This window comes from Procambarus clarkii, chromosome 63 (assembly GCF_040958095.1).
Source record: "Procambarus clarkii isolate CNS0578487 chromosome 63, FALCON_Pclarkii_2.0, whole genome shotgun sequence".
Lineage (NCBI taxonomy): Eukaryota > Metazoa > Arthropoda > Malacostraca > Decapoda > Cambaridae > Procambarus > Procambarus clarkii.
In genome coordinates, this window is record NC_091212.1 from 6,960,895 (window position 1) to 6,988,229 (window position 27,335).

General features: G+C 40.9%; 1 protein-coding gene across 1 annotated transcript in view; it reads left to right on the forward strand.

The window, feature by feature from the left end:
* LOC138354471 (protein slit-like) overlaps positions 1 to 27,335 on the forward strand; it is a 71,605-nt gene that overhangs the window by 37,452 nt on the left and 6,818 nt on the right. Inside the window, exons 15-22 of the mRNA XM_069308675.1 lie at positions 168 to 367; positions 3,103 to 3,242; positions 8,834 to 9,003; positions 9,249 to 9,447; positions 11,464 to 11,698; positions 19,469 to 19,692; positions 19,852 to 20,060; positions 23,095 to 23,266. Coding sequence (XP_069164776.1) covers positions 168 to 367; positions 3,103 to 3,242; positions 8,834 to 9,003; positions 9,249 to 9,447; positions 11,464 to 11,698; positions 19,469 to 19,692; positions 19,852 to 20,060; positions 23,095 to 23,266 — 1,549 coding nt within the window. The remainder of the gene's footprint in view (positions 1 to 167; positions 368 to 3,102; positions 3,243 to 8,833; positions 9,004 to 9,248; positions 9,448 to 11,463; positions 11,699 to 19,468; positions 19,693 to 19,851; positions 20,061 to 23,094; positions 23,267 to 27,335) is intronic.

Here is a 27,335-nt window from a genome sequence, read left to right on the forward strand (position 1 = left end):
GAGTCATTTAATAAGTAAAGTACTATATAAGATGTATTTTTCACTGTTAAATTTATTTGAATAAATGTGGCACATTGTGTTTGGTAACTGTATTTTTTAACAGTTCTAAGAACACTTGAATAATGTTTTATTTGAAATTTCCCTTAAGTTCCAGGCTTTTTCTTCAGGTACTTGCCAAGTGTGACCTGTGCTATACGCATCCTTGTGAGAATGGTGCTACTTGTCGCCCCCTTGCCAACCGCAGCTATGAATGCAATTGTGCTCCAGCTTTCTATGGGCCAAACTGCCAGTATAAGATAGATGCTTGTTATGGCAATCCTTGCAGGAATCTGGGTACCTGCAAGATTCTTGAAGCTGGCCGATTCAGGTAGGCTCTCTTGTGAGAAGAATGTTGAATGTCTTGTATTTCTTTTAAGTTATCTTGAGATCAGTTTATCACAAGAAATTTTATATCACAATTTATCACAAGATATCACAATTTATCACAAGAAAATTTTTTCCTGTATAATGGCAAAGCAATATACTGTTTGTGCTTTGATTTTATAGAATTTTGTAAATGCTATGTCAGCTACTTATGTAACCTGATTATCATGAATATATACAAGCTTTTCTTTGAATGACAGAGCTTATCAGAAATTAAAGCTGTCATTAAAATAAAGTTATTCTTTGCCTTTGGCTAAAGTTGCTCACAAATTTGACCTTCTGGTCAGTATCACACACACACACATACTAACATAGTTCCAATCTACAAAAGTGGCAGCAGGGAAGACCCCCCTCAATTATAGACCTGTATCATTGACAAGTGTAATACAGAGCACCACTTGGTTTCCGAATCCATTGGGGACGAGACCCATCGGTTAACATGTTAGTTCGTATGCGAGAAATGGAGAAAAAAAAAATAGAAAAATTTATGAAAAAACTCTAGGGGAAAAATCGACAGGTTCATAGCGTAAATGCGACCGTATTTTGTTTGTACTCACCAATAATTGAAGTCCTGATCCGCTTATGTTGATGATCGATGTTGATGAAACATAGTTATTTACATGGAAGAGGTGATGGTGGATGTTGAAGTTGTTGGGTTGACTGAAGTTGTTGGGGTTGACTGAAGTTGTTGGGTTGACTGGGTCAACATGCGATGAGTCAGGTGCAGGTGATGCAATGCGAGCTTTCTTGGAAGCCATTGCAAAAGACTCTTTAATTGACATTTGTTTCATTCCCTTGGCTCTTGTATTTAAAAACTTCATATACAAATTGTACTGACTCATCATGTCCTTAGTTTCATACTCGCTGTAATTTTTGGGTAATTTTCATTGCTTGGTGAAATTCACTCGCCTTTTCCACGAGCAGCCAGCCTGCCACTGGCTTCTTCGTCACCTCACGTCTCTATTTGTACCACTCCCACACTGCATTATCAACATTCTCCACCTTTGCTTTACTGACTACCTTTCTATTTCGTATTGCCTTATCACTTTCACTTCTAGAGAAATAGTAAAAAATGATAGGTTTAGCCTTAAGAAGATCAAAAACAGTACTTTTATTAATGCCATATTCAGCGCACACGACACTTCTCGGGACACCGCTCTCCATCTTAATTATTTCAACTTTCTTCTCAAATGTCATCACTGACCTCTTTCCTTTACGTAACCCACTTGTAGATGCTTTCACTGACACAATGCGTGCATTTGGAGTCGACATGGTGCACGGATGTTCCTTGATTGTGCTGATATGTAAAACAAAGTCACGGAATGAACACTCCAGTCTTGTGACAAATTCAAACAATGGGAACAATAGGCCGTGAATCTGTGACATCACAGGGTAGGAGGCACCAGAGTGGTGGCGCCCGACACGGTCAGTGGGCAAACTAAACCATCTGCCACCCACCCACCCACCACCACGGGCCAGTGTTACGCTTGGCAGACCGCTTCCTCACCCGAACTTGGTTCGTGTAGGGTAACCCCAACATCGGCTGGCGAGAAGCTTGGTGGACTACTTCCTACCCGAACTTAGTTCGTGTAGCCTGACTCCCCAACCCCAATCGGGAAACTGGAAGTTTCGGATAACTAAAGTTCGGGAACCAAGTGGTGCTCTGTAGTCAAAATATTGGAAAAAATAATAAAAACTAAATGGGTAGAACACCTGTAGAGAAATAATATAATATCAGACAAACAGTATGGTTTTTGATCTGAAAGATTCTGTGTATCGAATTTACTTAGTTTCTATGATAGAGCCACAGAGATGTTACAGGAAAGAGATGATTGGGTTGACTACATCTATCTGGACCTAAAAACGGCTTTTGACAGAGTTCCACATAAGAGGTTGTTCTGGAAACTGGAAAATATTGGAGGGGTGACAGGTGAGCTCCTAACATGGATGAAAAATTTTCTGACTGATTGAAAAATGAGGGCAGTAATCAGAGGCAATGTATCGGACTGGAGAAATGTCAAAAGTGGAGTACCACAGGGTTCAGTTCTTGCACCGGTGATGTTCATTGTTTACATAAATGATCTACCAGTTGGAATACAGAATTATATGAACATGTTTGCTGATGATGGAAGGATAATATATGATCACTGTGTACAAAATAATAACAGGAATCGATAAAATTGATAGGGAAGCATTCCTGAGACCTGGAACTTCAAGAACAAGAGGTCATAGATTTCAACTAATGAAACAAAGCTGCCGGAGAAATATAAGAAAATTCACTTTTGTAAACAGAGTGGTAGACGGTTGGAACAAGTTAGGTGAGAAGGTGGTGGAGGACAAAACCATCAGTAATTTCAATGCGTTATATGACAAAGAGTGCTGGGAAGACGGGACACCACGAGCGTAGCTCTCATCCTGTAACTACACTTAGGTAATTACACATACTGAGCATGATCTTACACATAATGGCATTGTTTGACTTTCTGCTCTGACTCTTGGTTTAATTTGGTGTTGGGCTTAAGGCCTTTCAACCTCTGGATGGTTAAAACCACTGCAAGAGCTTACTGAGCAACCAGCAAGTTTGGTGCTGGGGCCTTAGAAAAAGAGTTCTTCATATTACTCAGTACCCAATATTTATTTGTCGTATTACGTCTTAACAACTGCTTTTGTTTCATATAGCTGCCACTGCCCTCCTGGATTTGAGGGTGACCGATGTGAGGTCAATATAGATGACTGTGCTGGAAACAAGTGTGAGAACAATTCTACATGTCTTGACCTTGTGGAGGAGTACAGGTGTCAGTGCCACCCTGGTTACACAGGTAAATTTTAATTATTCTTCATAACTTTACTAATTACTAAACAAATATTTTCAAGCGCACATACCCACACACACACACACACACACACACACACACACACACACACACACACACACACTCACACACACACACACACACACCACCTTTTCTAAAATTCGTTAAGCTGAAACTCGGTAACTAACTTTACCTCGTTTATTATGTCTGAAGAACAGCGGTTTTTAAATTTCAGGAAAATTGGGATAATTGTAAAGAACCTACAAATATAAACATCTAGAGGCGGGTTCAAGAACTGATACTGTATTCACATCACATACTCCTAATTAACATATCTCCCAAAGATGGACCACCTCTGACCTTAATTCCATTCTTAAATTGATGACACCAAAGCGATGATTTATTGTTGGTTTATCCCTGACACAAAATCCACTCTTAAAATGTTGACAACTTAGCGACAATGTTTTCAAGGTCTGACCCCAACGCAAAATCCACTCTTAAAATGCTGACACTTTAGCGACGTTATTTTCCAGATTCAACCCCAATGCAAAATCCACTCTTAAAATGCTGAACGATGATATTTTCTGAAATAAAAAATCGTCGCTAAGGTGTCATACCATTTACTTTAAAAGCAAGCTGCATATAAAGGATAAATTCTAGAGATTGAAAATGGGGAACAGATTCACAGAAAATAAAAAGGAAATGGTGGCACAGCAACCGCGCCTCAGTTTACCAGTGCCTCCCGCCTAGTGACAATCGCACTAAAATTCTTTGTAAAGAATTTCAGGAAACAAAGAACACAAACACTTGAGGATGTTGAAAAGTTGTTATTAATTTGAGTACACAACAAGGAGTTAGGAGGTGATAGCATTTTCAGAGATCATCATTTGTGAGAATGCAAGGCAATTGCATGAAGACCTGTTAAAGAAAACCCCTGGAATGAGTGATGCAGATACAAAAGAGTTTAAGGCGAGCAGGGGATGGTTTGAGAAATTTAGAAAAAGAAGTGGCATTCATAGTGTTGAGTGCTGTGTGCTGTGAGATGGTGGAGAAACACAGCGAAGAACTGACCACCAAATAACTCATAGCCCTTCACAATGAGCAGCAACAAGAGGCAGCTGAGGAAATGTCTTCAGAGGAGGAGGCAGTACATAATATCCCTTCCTCAACAATTAAGAAGTGATGTAGACTATGGGAAGAAATGCAACCATTTGTTGAAAGGCCATGCCCTGAGCAAGCTGTGGTAGGCCATGGCCCTAACCTTTTTAATGACACTGTGATGCCTCACTACAGACAAGTGTTACAATGTAGGGAAAACAAGCCACTATGGATAGATTTTTAGTGAGAAAAACAAAAAAGGTTTCAATAGGTTTCAGCAACCTATTGGTAAGCCTGAAAAACATACCAGAGAAAGTACCCCAGAGAAGTAATCACTGCCTGATGTTATAATGGAAAGGGACTCCCCTTCCAAACACAAACACCTCTCATCCTCCCCATCTTCTTATCTTGTGGTTATCTTGAGATGATTTCGGGGCTTTAGTGTCCCCGCGGCCCGGTCCTCGACCAGGCCTCCACCTCCAGGAAGCAGCCTGTGACAGCTGACTAACACCCAGGTACCTATTTTACTGCTAGGTAACAGGGGCATAGGGGTGAAAGAAACTCTGCCCATTGTTTCTCGCCGGCGCCTGGGATTAAACCCAGGACCACAGGATCACAAGTCCAGTGTGCTGTCCGCTCGGCCGACCGGCTCCCACGTTTTCCCATCCTCACGTTTTCCATATGCCAACAAGAGTCATCAATAAAGGTAAGCAATAACTTGTACATACGTTAGTACTAAAGATTTGGGTGAATTAGGTATAAAATTTACTTTGAAGTTAATATTTTTGGGAGTGTGGAACGGATTAATTCAATTTACATTATTTCTTATGGAAAAATTCACTTCGGTTTACAAATTTTCAGGTTACGAACCTTCTCTGGGAATGGATTAAATTTGTAAGCTGAGGTACCACTGTATATTTGAGAAAAATTTGATTTTCAGAAAACCAAATACAATGTAAATTTCAGAGAAGACTATGGAGTTGTCTCAAAATAAAGTGGAAAAATTACTAAAGAAAAGAAATAATGCAGTTGGACCAGATTGAGTTTCACCTTGGATTCTGAGAGAATGTGCACCTGAGCTGAGAATTCCATTTCAATTGATATTTCAGACATCTTTGTGTGTAGGAATTTTAGCAAATATATATTGAAAAAACAAACATAGTTCCAATCTATAAAAATTGTAGCAGAGAAGACCCTATAAATTATAAATTCATAACATTGACAAGTGTTGCAGTCAAAATACTAGAAAAAATTGCTTAAACCAAACAATAGAAAGCCTGGAGGTAAAATTATATAATAACAGACAGTATGGCTTTTGAAGAGGAGGTGCCTGTGTAACAATTCAATCAAAAACCAAATCAAATCAAATCAAAATCAGATTTACTTAGTTCTATGTGAGCCACAGAGATTTTACAGTTAAGAGATGGTTGGGTTCACTCTGTTTATCTAGACCTAGAAAAGAGTTTATGAGTCCCAAACAAAAGATTGTTATGGTAACTGGAGCATACTGGAGGGGTGACATGCAGACTGCTGACATGGCTGAACAATCTTTTGACAGAAAGATGAAGAGTGGTAATGCATGGCAATGTATCAGACTGGAGAATTGTTACTAGCAGAGATCCACAAGGGTTTAGTTCTTGCACCAGTAATGTTCATCGTCTATTTGTCTATACAGTATAAGTGATCTACCAGGAGGAACACAGAATTATACGAACGTATTTGCTGATTACAAATGTCGTGCCCTTCAAGATTACCCACACAAAATAAGTGTATGGAACAACACTTGGCAGATGGAATTCAATGTGAATAGATGCCATGTTATGAAATGTGGAATAAGAGAAAATAGGCCACCACACAACCAATAAATTATGTGAAAAGGCTTTAAAGAACTGATAAAGAAAAAGATCTAGGGATAGTTCTGGATAGTAGACTGTCACAGGAGGACCACACATACAGAACAATGTTCGAGGTTCCTTCTGACTTCAGAATTGTTTTAAATACATAGATGGTGAAATATTAAAGAAATTGTTCATGACTTTTGTTAGACCAATATTGGAATAAGCAGTAGTTGTGTGGTGCCCATATCTCACGAAGCCCATCAACAAATTTGAAAAGGTACAAAGACATCAACAAATTTGAAAAGGTACAAAGACATGCTACTAAATGACTTCCGGAACTGAAAAGCAAGAGCTACGAGGACAGGCAAATGGTGTTAAGTATCCCAAAGCTAGAAGATAGAAGAAAAAGATGCACTATGATCACTACGTACAAAATAGTAACAGGAAATGACAAAATTGACAAAGAAATTCTTGAAACCTGCAACTTCAAGAACAAGCTAAGCAACATTACCGAAAAAATATTAAGAAGTTCTCTTTTGCAAACAGTAGTAGATGGTTGGAACAAGTTTAGTGAGAAGGTGATGGATGCCTGAATTATCAGTAGTTTCAAAGCATCATATGACAAAGAGTACATACTGGGAAGACGGAACACTACGAACGTAGCTCTAATCCTGCAACTACACTCATGTAATTACCTGTACACACATAAGTCGAGCCTGGCCTCAGGCTGGTCTCGGGGAGTAGAAGAACTCTCAGAACCCTTTTCAGGTATGCTCCAGGTATACACATGCATGGATATGATGTCCCAACAAGCATGAATGTTTAGAGAATTGACAGTGATACCACCGACTTATGTTTTGAATATAAAGCAGTGCAAGCTTTCCAAAATCAGTAATGATAAAGCTGGATAAAGTTTAGTGTCCATCGATAGACAAGTGACTACCACTATATATATACTGTATATAAGAATGTGATAAAAAAAACTTTAAACCATTACAAAGAATTGAAGAAAATATTAAAATAAATTTCTTAAACTAACTATGGTTATTACCATTTGCTTTAGAAATAGCCACATACATGTTGCTTGGAAAGTATCACTTTTTGACTCCATACTTCGTCATCGGTGGGCGAAAGTGTTAATTAATTTTATGTGGACAGGCAGCCTGTGTATATATACATATACACATCAACCTAGCAGTGCAAACACTTCATCACAAAGCTCTGAGCCTCTAAAATACCCACTGTCTAATGCTAACGAAACAAGTCACAACTAAAAGGTTAAACAATCCATGGCTTACTAAGGGTATACTTAAATCTATCAACAAAAAACCATGATTATGAAAAGTAGTATAGGTTAGGGGTCATCTCCAAAGAAGTTTCAAGGAGGTACTCATAAGTGCTGTTGAAAATAATTAGAGAGCCAAAATAAACTACTATGAGAATAAATTCAATCAAATTAAGGGCAATATGAAGAAAATGTGGAGCACTATTTCATAAATATTAGTATCAAATAAGATAGGATAAAACCCACATGTGTATTGGTGAAATTTGTGTAAGGAATTTACACCAAGTCTTTTGCATTCTCCTGAGTGCTTTGTCAAGGTCTGAGTGTGTGATTAGGATGAGACTTACATCTCAATGTCTAATGAGGTTGCTATCATGGGTCCAATCCTCTTACCCTTTTTGACCTCCTGACCATGTCACCTCTGTTCCCGACTGCTGATGTACCTGCGGCAATGTCTTCTACAGAATTGTGGTCGTGTGTCCTTTCCATAATCCTGCTGTTCTGGGAACTGGGGTTGTTATTAATAGAGGTGTTTATCTGGATGCTATACCTCGTAACCCTCTCAATACCCCAAGGAACACAGCTAATGGGACTGTTTTCATTCATCCATTTATTGAGATCTAATTTTAATTCACTCAGAATCATTTTCCTAGTAAAGTTATCCTCTGAAGTGAAGCTTTTGTTGCCAGCGAAAGTATTCAGAGTACTATTTATTAGAACCCCTTCCACTACCCTTCTAGTGCTAATATTATTACTTTTATAGATTATTTCACATTTCAAAAAATCAATATTGTGATCCTTTTCCCAACTATGGTTTGCTACAGCACTGTTACCAGCCATAATTCTACATGCTTTCTTATGTTCTTCAATTCTGAACTCAAGTTTGGATTCATGGATTAATTGATTACATAATGGAGCTCCTCTCTTATTGGCTGATATCTTACCTTTTAACCAATCATTGCATGCCTTGAATGTCACCTATCTGCTTGGGCTTACACACATCGCCTAATACAAGGATGGAAGTGACGTCAGTCTCGTTGAATAGTATCATTTCTCACTTTAGAAATGAGAAAATTAGCACATAAGAAATATATCATACACAATTCTAAGATGAATGACATCCTAAACTAAACAGAAAATGCCCTAACAGTTGCATATGATGAAAATTACTTGTATATAACTCACTGGGGTAGAATAATGTTGCATGGCCAGATTGCATTGAATTTGTATACACTGTGTGTATTTATTTATTTGTGTAATATTTCTTTTACTTTTGTAATTTTGTGTACTTGTAAACATTATATAAATTAAGTGAACTTTTTTCTGAAAATTCAGTAGTACTTTACCCTGTATGTGTACTCTTTACATCCATTCAGGTGACTACTGTGAGCGTAAGATCCCCTTCTGCACCAAAGAATTTAATCCCTGTAAAAATGGAGCCACGTGTGTCGATCACTCAACTCACTATGAGTGCCAGTGCTCTCTGGGATATACAGGCGAGAACTGTACCGTGAACATTGACGACTGTGCCAACCATTTGTGTCAGGTATTGTATAGTTTCTTTCTCATTTCCATGTGTAATATATGCTATACTTTGAACAAATTAGATGGATAAAGTTGCCAGCTATTTAATGCAGAGATGCTACATAATCTCCTCACTTTGGTGCCTTCCTTCTTGTAATAATTCCTTAATATAATAATATAAAATATTGACTATTTTATTATTTATAATAATATAAAATATTGACTATGATGTTGCTTTGTACAAATTTTAATGGTTAATGTCAACAGAATGGTGCATCATGTGTAGATGGAGAAAATGAATACACATGCAAGTGCATTAATGACTACACGGGGAAGTTCTGTGAAGTCGGCCCGGCAGTGTTCCTTCAGACTTCACCCTGTCAACAGAATGACTGTCAGAATGGCATTTGTTTTGTTCCTCCAAACTCAAAAGATTATGTGTGCAAATGTTCTCCAGGTTTTTCAGGTGAGCAATGCAGCCATATATCTTTGTATAGGATTTTTTAATAGGTATTCATGGTCTGAAAACTTTAAAAAAGGCTGAGGAAGCAAATGAACAAAACAGGAAGCAGATGTTCACAATCATACTACAATATATTTTTACTTTGTTTAATATCTGCAATTTATTGTAGAACATTGAAACTACATATCCTTGCACTTTGATAACCTAAATTTATTTAATAGTTAACCGTTTAGTCAAGGTCTCATACGTGATGATTTGATGGAGGGAAATCTTTGTTGGCAGAGTATCAGTATGGTTTAAGGCATTGAGCTTTGCCTCAAGGCAAAGCCGAGACTGATCTTTAATTTGTTCCTTGGGAGGGAGGGATTTAAATTTGAAATGGCATAATCTGAATTTTGAGTTTCAATTTCAAAGCTCAATATGTAACCTTTTTTCACAACTAACCCCCAGGATGGGTATCATAAATGAACTCAACTGAACATCCTTGATGTTGATTTACAGAAGGGGTTACCTTGAGGTGTTTCCGGGGCTTAGCGTCCTCGCGGCCCGGTCATCGACCAGGCCTCCTACCAGGGGGTAGATTGTTTTTTTTAAATTATTCTGTATAGTGTTTCACAGCTGTCTGATAAGAGTAAACAAAAATATAGTGTTAACTTTTTCAACTATTTATCCATTCATTCCTTGCCATACAGCATGGAATTTACAATAATTTAGGGTTTCCCAGTATCGTGGACAGGAAGGCTGTCAGGCTTATAGAGGTTCCGCTAGGCCAACTACTGACCTTACCCATGATGCTGCCCACAACAATTATCTAACTCCTGGGTGTCTCTTGCTAGAGGAACAAAGAAATCAGGTGAAAGAAAACAATACTCACACATTTGTCCTGCCATAGGAATTGAACCCGGGACTTTCCGATTGTAACCAGACATCTTGTTAATTTTTGTTACACGAGAGCTAAAAAAAATCAGTTTTTTCATAAATTCATAAACAATTGTGTTAATTACAAACCAGATATAATTCAATTTTTGTTTACAAATATTACATATATATATTTAGGTACTATATAATATACTGTTTGCTTTGCATTTAAAAGTAAACTTCTTGTTTGAGAGGGTAGAAAGAAAGTGATAATACTGTCAAGACATTAATCTTAACAGTATTATCACTTTTCAGTAATAGTAGACTTATACTGTATTGTAATTAGAAGTAGATAATTGACAAACTAATCATTGGTGGTATGAAAACTAGGTTGGGTATTATTGTAAATAAGAGGGTATGATTAGTTGTGAGGATGGGCTGTGTGAAATTTAAAGGGTAGTGAAGTCATAGGTTGTGAAATTTATGGGGTAGTAAAGTCAGCTTGTCAAATTTAAGGGGTAGTAAAGTCAAGTTGTAAAATTTAATTAGTAGTAAAGGCAGCTTGTGAAATTTAACCACTTAACTGTGCATTCTGAGACTTGTGCAATTTTTTGTTTTAATTAGGCCATATTTAAATGTTTTTTAAAGTTTTCATCACACTTTGTGATTTGAAATGAAAAGGGTTGAGTTTGGAAACATTTTGACATTAATATTAGCTGAACACATAAAAACAAGAAAAATATGTCCTTAACAATTGAACCATGAAATTTTGACCAAAATCAGGTGTGCAGTGCAGGGATAGTAAAGTCTGGCTATGAAATTTAACGGTAGTAAGGTAATAGCAAGGAAAAACTAAGTCAAAGAGATAAGTTATTTATTATAGTGAAGTAACTATAGGATACATAAATTTAATAATTCAGTCCCCAGCAGTACAGACTTGTTACAGCAGTACAGGTATTCGGTTTATATTTGCTGTGGTTATCCTGGTAGTAGGTAAACTACATGTGTTTACCTAATATGTTTACAGTACCTTATCCTTTTTTATGTGTAGCAATTTAACAAATTAACTGGTGTCATCACTGGTTCGAAAAATATGCAAGTTGTAAAGGGGTTTGAGAATGATTTATTGTAATGACTCTGGTTTTTGTTTGTATTTTGTAGGAAAACACTGTGAGTATCTAACTCGGGTTCATTTTGGTACCAATGACTCTTATCTTGCTCTGGAGCCTCTTAGAACCCGTCCCACATCCAATGTGACTCTTCACTTCCGAACTAACCAAGAAGATGGAGTGCTACTCTACATAGGAGAGTCGGCACATCTTGCAGTGGAGCTGTTTAAGGGTCGCATCAGAGTATCTTTTGATGTGGGAAATTATCCAGTTTCCAACATGTTCAGGTATGTCATTATGAATCTTTCTAATTGTTACTGAATCTTTGCTATATTTCTTATGTTTGTCTTCACTTGGGACAGAAGTTTAAAAATAAACTTGGAAGCTTATTTTCCAATTTGATTGGGCCTGATGCATATCACTAAAGGATGCATTTTAATACAGCTCTTTCCAACATGTACCACGGCAGAAGAAAAATAGATACAGTGGCACCTCAACTTACGACAGCTCCTACTTATGAATTTTTTGATTTATGACGTAATTTCATCGGAAAATGCAACTCGATTTACGACCCTTGCCTCGACTAGCGACTTTGTTGATACGCGTATGGGTCAACCGATCGCATGGTTTCTGGTGCAGCTGACTTTCCCTCAGTTTACCAGAGCCACCTGCTTAGTGACGATCATACTCGAAAAAAATTTAATTTTTTTTTTTTTTTTTTTTTTTTTTTTTTTTTTTTTAAGATAAAAGTAATTATTATATATTATGCCATGGGTCCCAAGAAAGTCAGTGGTAAGGTTCAACCTAAGAAAACACATGTGAGGATGACCACAGAGGAAAAAGAAGAGATCATTCGTAAACATGAAAATGGTATATGGGTTGTTGATGTAGAGTAGAGGATGTCCCTTCCTCAAGAAAATGTGTGCAGTGTGGAAAGAATTGCAAAGTTTTGCTGACAAGTGTCACCCAAATCAAGCTGTAGCCGGCCGTCGTGTTAAATTTTTTAATGACAATGTGATGTCTCACTTCAGACAAGTGTTACAACGTAGGGAAAAACAAGTGTTGCTAGACAGGTTTTTAGTGAGAAAAATAAGCAGTGAGCCACAAGCAGGTCCTAGTGGTATGGTGGCAAAGCATAGGAGAGAGAGTACCCCAGAAAAGTCATCACTGCTTTTGTTCACATATGCCTAATGTTATAATGGAAGGGGATTCCCCTTCCAAACACTAACACCTCTCCTCCTTCCCTCCTTCTAACCGTCTTCCATACGCCAACAAGAGTCATTCAAGGTAAGATATACATACAGTACTGTATAGTAGCTAGTACACAATGAGTGTTATTTGGTATAAAATATATTTTTAAGTTAATATTTTTTGGGGTGTGGAATGAATTAATTCAATTTACATTATTTCTTAACTGTCTTCCATCCGTCTTCAAAAATTCGTTTCGACTTACAACCCGTCTCTGGGAACGGATTAAATTCTTAAGTCGAGGCCCCACTATACATTGTAGCAGGCTTGACATTACATGTACTGTACTGTAAATACACTGCACAGGATGAGGAGTGGTGTTAATCTTTCAGTGTCAGTTGAGGCACTTGGTGTGGTGTGAGGTGTCAGTTGGGGCACTTCTAGAACCATAGAATTGCCAACCTACCAAAGCCAAGGTAATGCCTAGACATTACCTCAGTTCAAAATCTGGATGCAAAAAATCCTCAGGAACAGTGGGGGGGGGAGGACTCTTTGACAAACCACTGGCTTCCTGTCCCTGGAATGGGCACTAGAGATATAATAATAATAATAATAATAATTTTTATTTAGGTAAGGTACATACATAAAGAGATTTTACAAAGTTTGTTGGCTTTATAGATAGAGCTAGTACATACAATGCCTAAAGCCACTACAGTATTACGCAAAGCGTTTCGGGCAGAGAGTGACCTTCAGGTAACTTCAGTTAAATATGTGCAGGTTGGCAGTAAATTGTGAGCTGTATCTTCTGGTTTGCGTTAGAAGTTATATTTCTGTTATGTTTTCTGGGGAAAGCCCCGTCAACTCCCCGGAGCTATCCAGGCTGAATGGATATGTATAACTTTCTGGCATCAGTCAGTGCTTGGAGTTCTTGCCTACCGGGAACCATGAGCCAGAACCTGGCTCCCTCAGAGAGGCATGAGGAGCAATGGCCTATAGAAACCCTGTGGTTGGGAGCATTCTATATCTGCCATCGACTGGGACAGGCACCCAGAAAGGTAGGCGCCTCCCCAAACAAAATTATCAAACTGGCATGACATCATCACGTCGCCGCACCACCGTCTGCGCAACCCCCTCCCCGGAGGGGGAAAGGGGGAGCCCCAGACCCTCCGCACCGACGATCGAACCGGCAGATCTTGGCTGATGTGATTACTGACCGGTCGGGTGCCTATGGCTCTGGTTTTGTTTCAGTTCTGTGTCTTGTGGTGTGGGCTGTCTCTACAGATGATGTTTGAGCCAGGAGACATATTCCATGGTACTCGGGCTGCAGGTGCTTAGGGCTCTCTTCCCTAGGTGCCCTGTAAGTATTGCGCTTGGGGCTTGGGGCCACCTTCCACAAGTCACCTTGGGATCTACCTCCACTGTGTCCTTTACCGCTCGGTACTTGGCCGCCCTTGTAGTCAGCTGGGGTTTTGTTGCCTTTGTCTCTGGATAGGAGGTAGTTTTCATCACTGGTAGGGGCATGGAGTACTGCACAGCTAGTTTTCACCAATAACAGCGGCCGGCTCTGTTCCGCCTGGGTACGTTGTCCTCTTGCAGGGTTTTTCTTTTGTTTTTGTTTTTTGCCTGGTGGGGGGTTCTGCCTTCGTACTCTAGTTGTGTTTGCAGGGGTTGAGCTCTGGCTCTTTGTGGTCCCCCTTTGCAGTTATAGGGGTATTTATGTATATATTTTTTGTTTTGGAGGTACTCCCCGCTTGGCCCCCGTGAGTGGACACGTCCTGGGGGTTCAGCTTGTAGAAGTTTGTTTGGTAGACTTGGGTGCCGATTCGCAGTATCCTGCCTGGGCTTCCCTTAGCGTGTACCAAGGCTAAGGGCCCTGGGAAACCCTACGGGGGCTACGTTGTCCGATGGATGTGATCCCTGAGTCCCCCCTCGCATCTTGTGAGTTTGAAGGTTGCTCTGTCACCTTGTTTCAGGGTGACACTCACCGGTTGTGCATCCGCCATGTTGCCTGTTGGGTTGGTGATTCTTTTGACCCGGAGTCGTGTGACGTGTTTTGTATGTATGTGCTCCCATTTACCCAAGCCACTGATCATGATATGCGGGTGCAGGCAGCTATGGCATTGCATGCTAGGTTTAGGTTGCTGCAACTCGCTAGGTTGGTTGCAGTCCCCCGGATGCCCCGAGACTGCCCCGTTTTGGTTATCAGGGTCCGGACTTGGGGGTGGGAGTCGCTTCTGGCTCTGGTTCCAACTGGTCCTCCTAGTCCTTTCCCTTCTGTTATGCATACTTCCTTCCCCTTGCTTTTTGTTTAATTTTTCGGCACCTGGGTCTTTTCTTGATATTTGGACAATCTTCGTTCCCTTGGTTCGTGCTTTGTGTCCTCATTCATTGACTCGGTCTCTGATCTCTGGCCACTCCTTCCTTGTCTATCTTCAGTGCCAGGCTGCACCTTTATATCCATGGTGTCCCTCTGTGTATGTGCGACCAACTGCAACACTCGATGTGGTTGGTCATGTACATTGCGTTACCGGCTGCTACTTGGTCCGTATTTCGGGTCTTTTCCTTGCCTATTTCCGTTTTTCCTCCCTCTATGCTACACATAGGTGTAATTACCTAAGTGTAATTACAGGATGAGAGCTATGCTCATGGTGTCTCATCTTCCCAGCACTCTTTGTCATATAACGCTTTGAAACTACTGACGGTCTTGGCCTCCACCACCTTCTCAGCTAACTTGTTCCAACCGTCTACCACTGTTTGCGAAAGTGAATTTTCTTATATTTCTTCGGCATCTGTGTTTAGCTAGTTTAAATCTATGACCTCTTGTTCTTAAAGTTCCAGGTCTCAGGAAATCTTCCTTATCGATTTTATCAATTCCTGTTACTATTTTGTATGTACAGTAGTGATCGTATCACCTCTTTTTCTTCTGTCTTCTAGTTTTGGCATATTTAATGCCTCTAACCTCTCCTCGTAGCTCTTGCCCTTCAGTTCTGGGAGCCACTTAGTAGCATGTCTTTGCACCTTTTCCAGTTTGTTGATGTGCTTCTTAAGATATGGGCACCACACAACCGCTGCATATTCTAGCTTTGGCCTAACAAAAGTCGTGAACAATTTCTTTAGTATATCGCCATCCATGTATTTAAAAGCAATTCTGAAGTTAGAAAGCATGGCATAGGCTCCTCGCACAATATTCTTTATGTGGTCCTCAGGTGATAGTTTTCTATCTAGAACCACCACTAGATCTCTTTCTTTATCAGAATTCTTTAAAGATTTCTCACATAATATATAGGTTGTGTGAGGTCTATGTTCTCCTATTCCACATTCCATAACATGGCATTTATTAACATTAAATTCCATTTGCCAAGTGTTGCTCCATATACTTATTTTGTCCAGGTCATCTTGAAGGGCATGACAATCATCTAAATTTCTTATCCTTCCTATTATCTTAGCATCATCAACAAACATGTTCATATAATTCTGTATACCAACTGGTAGATCATTAATGTAGACAATAAACATCACTGGTGCATGAACTGACCCCTGTGGTACTCCACTTTTGACATTTCTCCAGTCCGATACATTGCCTCTGATCACTGCCCTCATTTTTCTACCAGTCAGAAAATGTTCAATCCATGTTAGAAGCTTACCTGTCACCCCTCCAATATTTTCCAGTTTCCAGAACAACCTCTTATGTGGAACTCTATCGAAAGCCTTTTTTAGGTCCAGATACATGCAGTCAACCCAACCATCTCTTTCCTGTAAAATCTCTGTTGCTCGATCATAGAAACTGAGTAAATTCGATACACAGGATCTTCCAGATCGTGTGTATCTTGGTCGGTGCTTATTGGCTATATGTACTGTTGTTAGGTGCTGGAGTGGGCTTCTGTCCAGGTTCAGTTCCCGGATTTTGGACTAAACCAGTGTTCAGTTTTGGTACTGAGTTCTTTCACTTTTTCCTTGTATCTCCTTGCAGGCTTCTGTGTTGCAATATCTGCAGGTGGTTGTGGACTTCTGGTCAACCGCTCCTACCCTACTGGTTCCTTTTCTTGGGATGGGTAGCTAGGATTCCAGTCCTGGCTCCAGCTTTTCTTTGTTCATTTTCCGAACCGTATGATTTTTTTTTCCTGCGGTACACGTCCTGCGTCGTTCTCCTCGTGTATACCTCGGGGACGTGTGCGTCGTTTTTCCCTGCTGGAGCTGGTTGCACTGCTCCTTCGGGTTGCAGGGTCGCTGTTTTTTTCTTCGCGTCTCATGTTTTAGTTTGTGGTGCTCATTTTCCTTGTTGACCTCTGCCTGGGCCCTGGCTCTTCGGTGTTTGGCCTTGTTGGTCCTTTAGGGGTCCTGGGGGGGGGGGGGGGTTCCTCCCGGACAGGGTGTGTCTGCTTACCCGGGTTGGTTCTTTTTCGGCTCGCCGGGTTTGAGTTCCTGCTTCCCTGGAGGCCGTTCCTTCTGGTTCTTTGCCAGCCTTAGTTGGGGGGGCGCTGCTGTCTTCAGTTTCCGATCTCGAGGGTCTTCCTGCAGCTCCGCCTCTTTTTGCAGATCGGTCCAGCCCTGTACGAGGCTGGTTCGTTCTTCCCTTCGAGTCTTCACGTCTCGGGTTTTTGTCTCAAGTTTCTTGTTGCTTATGTAGGCACTGGTGGCTTCGCTGTTGGTCTTCCAACTGCATGCTTCGTCTCAGTGGCAGTGTATAGTTTCCTGGCTGTCCTTCTGGTTTTCCTATCACTGCGGAGAGTTCTTTGGTCTCTAATAGGGTTGTCTTGTCTTTCCCTTTGGCGTTGTTCCAGGGCCATCTTCTGGTGCCGTGTACTGTCGCCTCGTCTGGGTGGCGCTGGCGGGCCTCTCCAGCTTGCGTTCGGTGTTGCTGTTCCTTCTGTTCTGTTCCGCTTGCTGTCTTGGGTGTTGTTTCACCTTTGGCCTGCTCTTATGCTTCTGGTACCGTCCTGGTCATTGGCCCAGGTGGTCTATTTTCTTCTTCTCTTCAGTGTGTCATGAACCCCTTTGGTTCTCGTGTGTTTTTGTTTTGTTACCTTATAGCCAGGTATAAGGGTCGGGGAGTGTCCGGCTTTCCTCCGGCGCCCATGTTTTTTCTGCCTCGTTTGGTCTTAGTGGTAGGTTCTTCGTTTGCTGCAGTCTCCTTCTTTTTGGATGATGTTTGGACCTGCTGTTTTCCGGAGGGGTCCTTGGGTTGCTGCTTGGTTGGTCAGGCCGGGGGTGCTTCATTTGTTGTTCAGTTGCGGCTCTTCGCTGTGCAGAAAAGGGAGAGGCGGTGAGAGGTTGACTGGCAGATGTGGTGGCCACACCTCACTGCTTTTTGACTTGCAATATCAACTTAGTGGTTCGTTATGATGAACAAAACATGCAGATACATATATAGTGTATAACCTGTGTATCTAGTGTAATAACCGACAAAGTATTTGTTTATTGTTTTGTGAACACAATAATTGAATCAATAATATGCACACCATAATTTTGAGTACAGCGATGATTCACACATTTTATTATATAAATATATCACACTACACACTATTGAATAATATTACAGCAAAAAAATGAAGAAAAATCAATCAGAGTCATTGAAATAATTAGGTAATTATCTCTTTGTGGCCACTCCTGCCTGACAGCTGGGACTGAGCAGACTGCCTCCGATGCACACTGAGTCAGCGCCTCTTTTTTGCCAGGCTTCCCTGCCCTATAGCGGGCAAAATATGCCACTTACGATTGTTTTATTATTTTTTCCGTGATCAGGGAACACAAATTAACAGGTTTAGAAGAATTTTTTTTTGTTATGCATCTGTGGGTCACAATGGCCAAATAACCTTTAGCAACACAAGGGTTAACCCTTAGACAATGGTTATGGAGAAAGTCATACAGTACAGTACCTGTCTATGCACAAAAAAAATAAAAAAAAATTGTCATTATTATTATAAATCTGTATGCAAACTGTAAGAAAAATATGAAAATCAGTGAATGTTTATCATTTCATTGGGTGGAGGCACTCGACTCGTTGGGTGTGCAGTAGGTATGTTTAACACCTGCCAACATCCAGTGCCTGACTGCTGATGCTGCCTGTGTTATCCTCGGGTGTTTCACTGATTGTTTATTGCCTGCTTCTCTTCATTTACCAGAGTATGTGTGTTGAATAACTTGATAAATCACATAATTTAACCAGCGCAATTGTTTCAATAATAGATGTTTCAACTGATGATTGGTTTACCTGGTATACTCCATTACAACCATAAAGAGTAGTGAAAAGGATATGAACATAATATACAATGGTGTTGGGCTCTGGGCAATGACATATGGTCTAATTAGCACCATATGGGCAAGAGTATAGATTGAAAGAAAGGCGTAAGCCATCAATATAGCACATGTACATGGCAGCAGGATCCTCCTGGTATGCATAACAATGAAATGGTAGCAGGATTTTTTTAATGGGTCAAGGGTAAACTCCATTGCATCCACAGAGAGCTATTATATCCATATTTGCATCACATATATAAAACCCAGACAGTAATTGTTCAAAAAGTCATACGACGATGACCGCATTTCCCCTAGTAATATTCATGACAGTAACTGCATTCCCCTAGTAAACGTAACCATGAAATGGTGGTAGGATTTTTTTCATGGGTCAAGGTAAACTCCATTACTAAACATTCACATAGAGCTATTATATCCATAATTGCATCATACATATAAAACCCAGACAGTAATTGTTTAAATCGTCATATGACAATAAGCGCATTACCCCGTGAATCAACGAATGACGACAACTGCTGTCTAAGGGTTAATAATGTAATATATGACAATACTGTATTTTAAACATTATTACAGTAGTGTGTAACAATCTTAATGATTTCATAATTTTTTTACAGTTATGAGGTTGTAAGTGATGGAGAGTGGCATTCTGTTGAACTGCTGACTATTAAGCAGAACTTCACAATGCGTATAGATCGGGGTACTGCACGCTCAATAATAAATGATGGATCTAATGAATACCTTCAGGTCTCTTCACCCCTCTATATTGGTGGTCTTCCCAAGGAAGTGGCACAGTCTGCCAACAGACAGTGGCATCTACGGGACTCGGGAAGCTTCAGTGGTAAGGAACCTAATGTGTTTATGTTGTAATCCAAGTACTGTAAATGGTTTTAAATAATATAACCAAGTTCTGTGTCATCTTTTATTTACTTTTTAAGCTTTATTTGAATTCTTTTTTTGACAGTATCAAACTATAGTATTTTGTTTATTATTTGTATAGGTTGTATGGAAAGAATGTATCTGAATGGTCGTCTTACGGATCTTGGCTCTGGGCAGCAGCACAAGGTTGCCCCTGGTTGTGGTGGTGAGGAGACTGTCAGAGATCAGGGTCTTAACGGGATTGACCAGCACATGTTAAAACCTACGCACCGGCTTGGAGCTAAAGAAGAGGAATGTCATCACAATAACTCAATTGCTAATGAAGTTCAGGTAAATCAAACTGTCCCATTGTCATCTGTATTAGCACATGGGGATCTAGAGGCATCATCCCAGAAGTAAAAGTCACAAATGATAAAAGAATAATAAGAATTTCTTTAAAAAGATACTCTGTTCACTCGCCAAATCTTTCACATTCTGCAGCATCACAGAATCAACACTGTCACACTAGCAATCCATCCAGTAATATATTTATGAAGTAAAATAACATTTTGATTAAATATAAGTTGGCATTCTTAACTTTCAATGTTTTTGTAATAATATATTTTTAAATTTATTACCTGCATTCAGTAAGCTTGTCCTTGTTTGTTTAACAGTAACCCATTTAGAACTTCCATACACCAGTTTTAGCACATTTCTGTTCAGTTGGCTCTGTGAGGCTTTATGGCTCCCTGAGGTGAACCTCTACACTTAAGCATGGAACTAGTGGCTTCCATTCTACATAGTTCTGTTCCCCAATCATGAGGCTGTGGATGCTTTTCAGCTGGTCTGGTCAAGGTGGATGCCTTTTCTCTCTTTCCTCCACATTCAACTGTTGATCCATGTTTTGTCCAGACTTGAGACTTTCACTTTACAGAATATTCCTTCTATCTCCTTGGTGGCCTGCTTAATCTTGGTTTCTGACCCTTTTTGGCGCAGTGTCCGAATCCAAGCATGTTTTTGCTGCTTTGAGGTTCTCCTCAACTCTTTGTATGCAGAATTTCTGACGCTGGTTTGTTGCCATCTGTGTGGTGCTCAGGTGGCTGAGCTCTTGGTTCCCACCTGCATCATTTGTCTTGGGGGTAGTATGATGTTTCCTGGTGCTCTTTTCATCTATTAGTCTCTCTTCATCATTTGTCTTCTGTCTTGGTAGTTTGTTGATTACCATCTTATATCCAATTGTGTCGCTTCTTATTGTTTGGAAGAGCCACTTTTGTTGCTTTCAGTGTTGACTCAGCACCATTTCATAAGTTGTCTTGCGGATTTTTTCACCTCCAGTCTGCTCATTTTCTTCATGGTCTCTGGATTGGGTGATGGTTTTTCTTTTATTTTGATGAAAGCCTGTGACTCCTTTTTGAGGCCTTCTGTTTTTGTTAGCCTTTACTTCAAATTGTGGGGTTGAAGAATTTCTTGCTCTCCTCTAAAAGCATAGATTTTGTTCTTTCTGGCATGGTGGGCAGTTTTGTCTGCAGCTTTCTCTTTCTTTTCTGGCTCAAATAGAAATGATTGGTCTCTGAAGGGGTCCTTTAGGTATTGATTCTTAGTTTGTTTAGTCAGGGTTGCATCACTTGTGTCCAGTTGCAGCAGTCCACAGTGTCATACCTGGTCAGTGTACCTTTTTCCCTCTGAGCTTGCATTGCTCTCGGGTTTGCCTCATAGTCTCTTCCTTTTGGGGGCTTGCTTGATCCTAACTCTCCTCTTCTTCTAATGAATCCCACTTTTCTCAGGACTGAAGATTGTTGACAGTAGAACCAATAGCTCCTATTGTGCTGTCACCTGATGGTGTGGTCAGCTTTTATTATTTATTTATTTATTTATTTATATATATATACTGTGTGTATATATATATACATATATATATATATATATATATATATATATATATATATATATATATATATATATATATATATATATATATATATATATATATATATATATATATATATATATATATATATTTTTTTTTTTTTTGTGAGGGTACCACCTCTGGTGCCAATGTGGGGACCCATAGCCTCGGAGAAGAAAATAAAAAGTATTCAGAGGAGACCTTGTGGTCTCTCACTGAACACTAATATTATCTTCTCCTACCACCCCCATTCTTTTGTATGTACATATATATATTTACTTTATTTGAACTTTGTTACAAAAAAGGAGTTACATATGGGTTACAAAGATGGTTGTCATAGGTTGTCGAGTTCCTCCAGCTCCTCAGATGGCGGGCAGGAACCCTGGATGCAGTGCGCATTTCCCCTCTGTATCGCCACACTGAGGCGCTGGAAAAGAAAGCTTGCAGCTCTCGGGTCCCTTGTTGTTTCAATGAGCCTAGAACTCAGTTCCTTCAAAAAACTGGTAGCACTTTTACCCCAGGCGCCGAGCGTCTCAGAAGCAATGGGGACAAAATTGTAGTGGTGATCCAGTTCTCTATACTTACGGGATTTGGCTGCTTCCCTGTGGGTGGCAGCGCCACCTGGTTGTGCAACACTGAGGTTAATGTAGGTGTTAGCCAGGGTTGATACGCACGTGTAGTCCCATACCAACTGCTTGCCATTCTTCCAGGGGTTCACTGTGATACCATCCGGGCGACCAATAAGAGCATCAGAGTTACGGGGCGTTAGGTAACGGGGCTCTCTTTCAGCTGGGCATCCAGCTGTAGTGAGGCTCCTCTTGATGATGTCGTTAACTTCACTGTGCCTCGAGTGCCATCCCCCTGTGCTTTGGCAGAGTAGGCCATGGTGACCGTACCTGTCAGCCACCACCTCGCCGCAAATACACCTATATCTGGTGTGGATTGGGGCAGCAAGGCGGAGGGCCACAGCAATTCGGAGGGCGTGTGGTGTGAGACGCGTGCCAGTTGCCGACATTGGGGTTGCTAACAGGAAATCCCCTGCATGTGGTGCTGCTACTGCTGTGAGGCGAGCAATGTCGTGTTGTGTTGTTGCAGCACCCAGGCACTCTGCAGCAACTTGGTCTACAATGGGACCATCCCAGCTGGATTGCTTGTGGGATTTTGGGGATGGTGGTTGAGGTGATTGGCCTGCACGAGAGGCCCACTCTGTGGCACAGCGTGTAAAATTGGGATCATGTACACCTGCCAGCTGATGTAAGTGGGCAGGTAGAATTTCCTTCACAAGGTCGTCGGATGCTTACTGGATATATATATATATATAAATATAAATATATATATATATATATAAATATATAAATATATATATATATATATATATATATATATATATATATATATATATATATATATATATATATATATATATTCTGTCTGTTATGCTTCTAATACTGTACTGTACTGAGTTAATATACTCTCTAGATACACCCACCTGCCCTAGAAGAGGAGCACAAGGAAGAAGATATAACTCGGGTTGATCCATGTGAAAATCACAAGTGTCGTCGTGGACGATGCAAGCCCAAGCGCAAAGCAGATGGATTTGATTACAAGTGTCGCTGCCGAACTGGATGGTCTGGAAGGTTTTGTGATCAGGGTGAGTTTTTCTGTTTGTATTTAAAAAGTAAGAAGTTTGGGTTTCCAGTTGTCGGGAACAGTAAGCCTGAAGTTTGTCTTATCGAGGTTCTCCTGGACCAACTACTGATCATTTCCAGGATGCAAACCATGACAGTTATCTAACTCTCAGGTACCTATTTACTGCTAGGTGAACAGGTGCATTAGATGAAAGGTAATGTGCCCAACCAGTTCTGTTCTTCCTAGGGAATCAAATCTGGGATCTCTCAATTGTGAGCCGACGATATAACCACTGATTTGAGAGAATCTTACTGGATTTGAGGAAATGCATATGAATATTTTGTTCTCTTACTACCCCGAGTATACTGTACTTATTTATTACTTTTCTGTGAAGAGCCCCTCCGGCTCCACCGACCAGGCTGATGTGTGTATATATTATATATAATAAATAAATAAATAAATAAATGTTTATTCAGGTAAGGTACATACATACAAGAGATTTTACAAAAATTGATTGATTTATAGATAGAGCTAGTACATACAATGCCTAAAGCCACTATTACGCAAAGCGTTTCGGGCAGGAAAAACATTAATGACTAAAACTTAATACTAATTGAGTATAAAGAATAAAATGTGTTGAGAACAAATAAAAATAAAGATAAAAAAGGGGGGAACATGGCTGAAAAAATAGCACAAATACAAATTAGATCGACAAACAGCATTGTTTAAAAAAACAGACATGGGTTGACAATAGAGGGGTAAGGTAGGTTACAGGGAATTTATTAGGTAGTGCTTCGTTTTTATCTTAAACTGGTTGAGAGAGGTACAGTCTTTAACATGGTTGGGAAAGTCATTCCACATTCTGGGTCCCTTGATTTGTAGAGCATTTCTAGTTTAAGTCTGTGGCAACAGTCACTCGATGGAGTTCTTAGCCTACCGGAGACCACTGGGCCACCCCCATGTAGTTGGAAGCAGTCTATATCTGCCATCTACCAGGTCAGGCACCCAGAAAGGTATGAATCCCAAAACAAACTACAGCTGGCTAAAAATTGCAAACCGAAAGCCGAACAAGCAAGCAGAACTCCAAATTAGAAAACAAGCAAACAAGCATGACGTCACAACAACGAGGTTAGTTCGATCTTCTCCTCCGATCTTCGCGTGTGGTCTTTTTGACGTGGGTTTATCACCACTTGTATGGTAATCAGGTGACTTCGTTGATGGTGTCCCACCTGCATGCTTTGTCTCAGCATCAGTGTGAAGTTTCCTGGGGGTCCTTCCATTATTTCTTGTCCCTTCGTAGGTTTACTTCTGTCTCTGATAAGGTTGTTTTGCCCTTCCTTTCGTGGTTGTTCCAGGATTGTCATCTTATGCCCAATACTGTCGCCTTGTATTGTGCTGTGCTGGCAGAGCCGCTGCAGCTTGCATTTGGCATTGATGTTACTTCTGCACCGTTCCGCAAGCTGTCTTGGGCGTTGCTTCACCTCCAGCCTGCTCGTGCGCCACCTGAGCTGTCCTGGTCATTGGATCGGGTGCTCTCTTTTCTCTCTTCCCCTTGGTTTGTGGTGGCCCCTTTGGTTCAGGATTGTTTCTCCAGAGCCCTTGTCTTGTTGGCATTGGCCTCTGGGAGTTGGGTCGGGGAGCTTCATGCACTCCTTCTGTGCAGTGGTTTCTGCTCTTTCGGGCCTGGTGGTAGGTTTGTTCGTTTGCAACCATCTCCTTCTTTTCTGGCAAAGAATGAGACCCCTTTCTGGAGGGGTCCTTGGGTTGTTAATGCTTGGTTGGTTTGGCTGAGGGTGCATCATGTGTTGTGTCCGGTCGCGGCTTTCCGCCATTTCCTGCGCATCACGGCCTCTGTGGCCAGGGATGTGCTTTGGGTTGACCCAGTTTCCCTTCTTCCCTGTTCCAGGGTTCGGGTCTCTCAGGTTGTCTGCAGGGTTATTCGGTCCAGCCAGCCTACGGTCTGTCCCCGTGCCCACAACGTTCGTAAGTTTGCTGCACATGCTGCCATCTTCAGTAACATGTCTTGGGCCGACATTCGGGCGCGGGGTTTTTGGAGAACGAACGGGATCCTGGCCGCTCGCTACCTTGTAAATGTTCCTGTGCCTAGTCGGACCTGTGTCGCATTGGGTCAGTGGTTGCAGCCAGTTGTCACGACTTTGAGTTGAGGAGCGAGGGCTGACCATCTCCTGGGCAAGTCCCTCTTGTTTTGTCTTTGGGTAAGTAGCTCCAGCGAACCAAAAGGGCTCCCTCCAGAAAACCAGCGTTGAATGTAATGAAACACCATTTTCTGGGTGAGACCTGGAGGCTCTCCGGCAACCCTTCCTCCCTCCAGTCGGCAGTTTTTCACGTGTTTTGACATCCAGCCTCAGAACTGGGGTGTGAATAGCCGGCGCAGGGATCTGGGGCTTCCTCTTCCCCCTCCCGGGGAGGGGGGGGGAGGTGAACAGACAGCTGTGTGGTGATGTCATGCTAATTTGCTTGTTATCATTTGGGGAGTTCTGTCCACTAGTTTTGCTTTCAGTAGCAATATTTTAACCAGAATAGGGGTTTGTTTTGGGGCGCTTACCTTTCTGAGTGCCTGACCTGGTCGATGGCAGACACAGAATGCTTCCAACCACATGGGGGTTTCTATAGGCCATTGATCCTCATGCCTCTACAAGGGGGCCAGGTTCTGACTCGTGGTCCCTGGTAGGCGTAGAACTCCATTCGCTTAGTCTGATGCCAGGGTCTAATACATTTATATCAGCCCGAGGAACCTCTGGGTCTCATCCAGGAAATGGCGTTTCATTACATTCGATGATAGTTTTATGAGAGTAGATAACAAAGAAGATACAGCAGACTTCCAATCTGATGTAAATCAGGTCTTTCAATGGGCCACTGAAAATAATATGGCATTTCAGAGAGTAATCACACAAATGTGATTGCATCAAAGAGAATATCCATAGAAGCAGAAACATGTCATGGTCTAGTTGCTAGAAGCGTGTGGGTGGGAACATCCACTGCATAGGTTTGAACCCCTATCAGTGCTCCTATGGATATTCTCAATATGGTATTTAATGAAGATAAATTACACCTGTTGCGGTACGGAAAAAATGAAAATACCAGTACTGTATTAAAACGGGAACCACATAAAAAACGCAGTCAAATCATACCATTGAACGAAAAAGCAATGTAAAGGATTTGGGAGTACTCATGTCAAAAGACCTTATCTTTACCCCGTGGGCTGCTCTTGCAATTATAGCCTGCAACACACCCAGGCTCAAGATATAAAAAAAAATAAGTTTCGTCTTATAAAAGTGTTCGTTTGTGTTCCCTGATCACAAGGGAAAGAAATCGTAGGTGGCATATTTTGGCCGCAATAGGGTGAGGAAGTCTGGCAAAATTGAGGCCTGACAGAGCAAGCTTTGGAGATTTGCTCCGCCTGAGCTGTCAGACGGGAGTTGCCATAAAGATATTATTACTTGATTATTTCAATATCTGATTGATTTTTTCTTAGTTTTTTGCAGTAATATTATTCAATAGTGTGTAGTGTGATATATTTATATAATAAAATGTGTAAATCATTGCTATACTCAAAAGTATTGTGTGCAAATTAGTGATTCAATTATTATGTTCATAAAACAATTTTCAAATAGTTTTACTGTTACAGTATTACAGCAAATAACAGCAACTAATAGCAACAGCAAATAATAGGTCAGCAACACAGGTTATATACCTTACCTTACCTTGAGGTTACCTTGAGGTTACCTTGAGGTTACCTTGAGGTGATTCCAGGGCTCAGCAATCCCGCGGCCTGGTCATCGACCAGGCCTTCTCATTGCTGGACTGGTCAACCAGGCTGTTGGATGCGACTGCTCGCAGCTTGACGTATGAGTCACAGCCTGGTTGATGAGGTATCCTTTGGAGGTGGAGAACTTTGAGGAGCTCCCTCAAGGTCTCTCTTGATCACTGTGAGGGGTCAGCCAGTTATGCCCCTTATGTGTAGTGGAAGCTTGTTGAATAGTCTCGGGCCTCTGATGTTGATAGAGTTCTCTCTCAGAGTACCTGTTGCACCTCTGCTCTTCAACAGGGGTATTCTGCACATTCTGCCA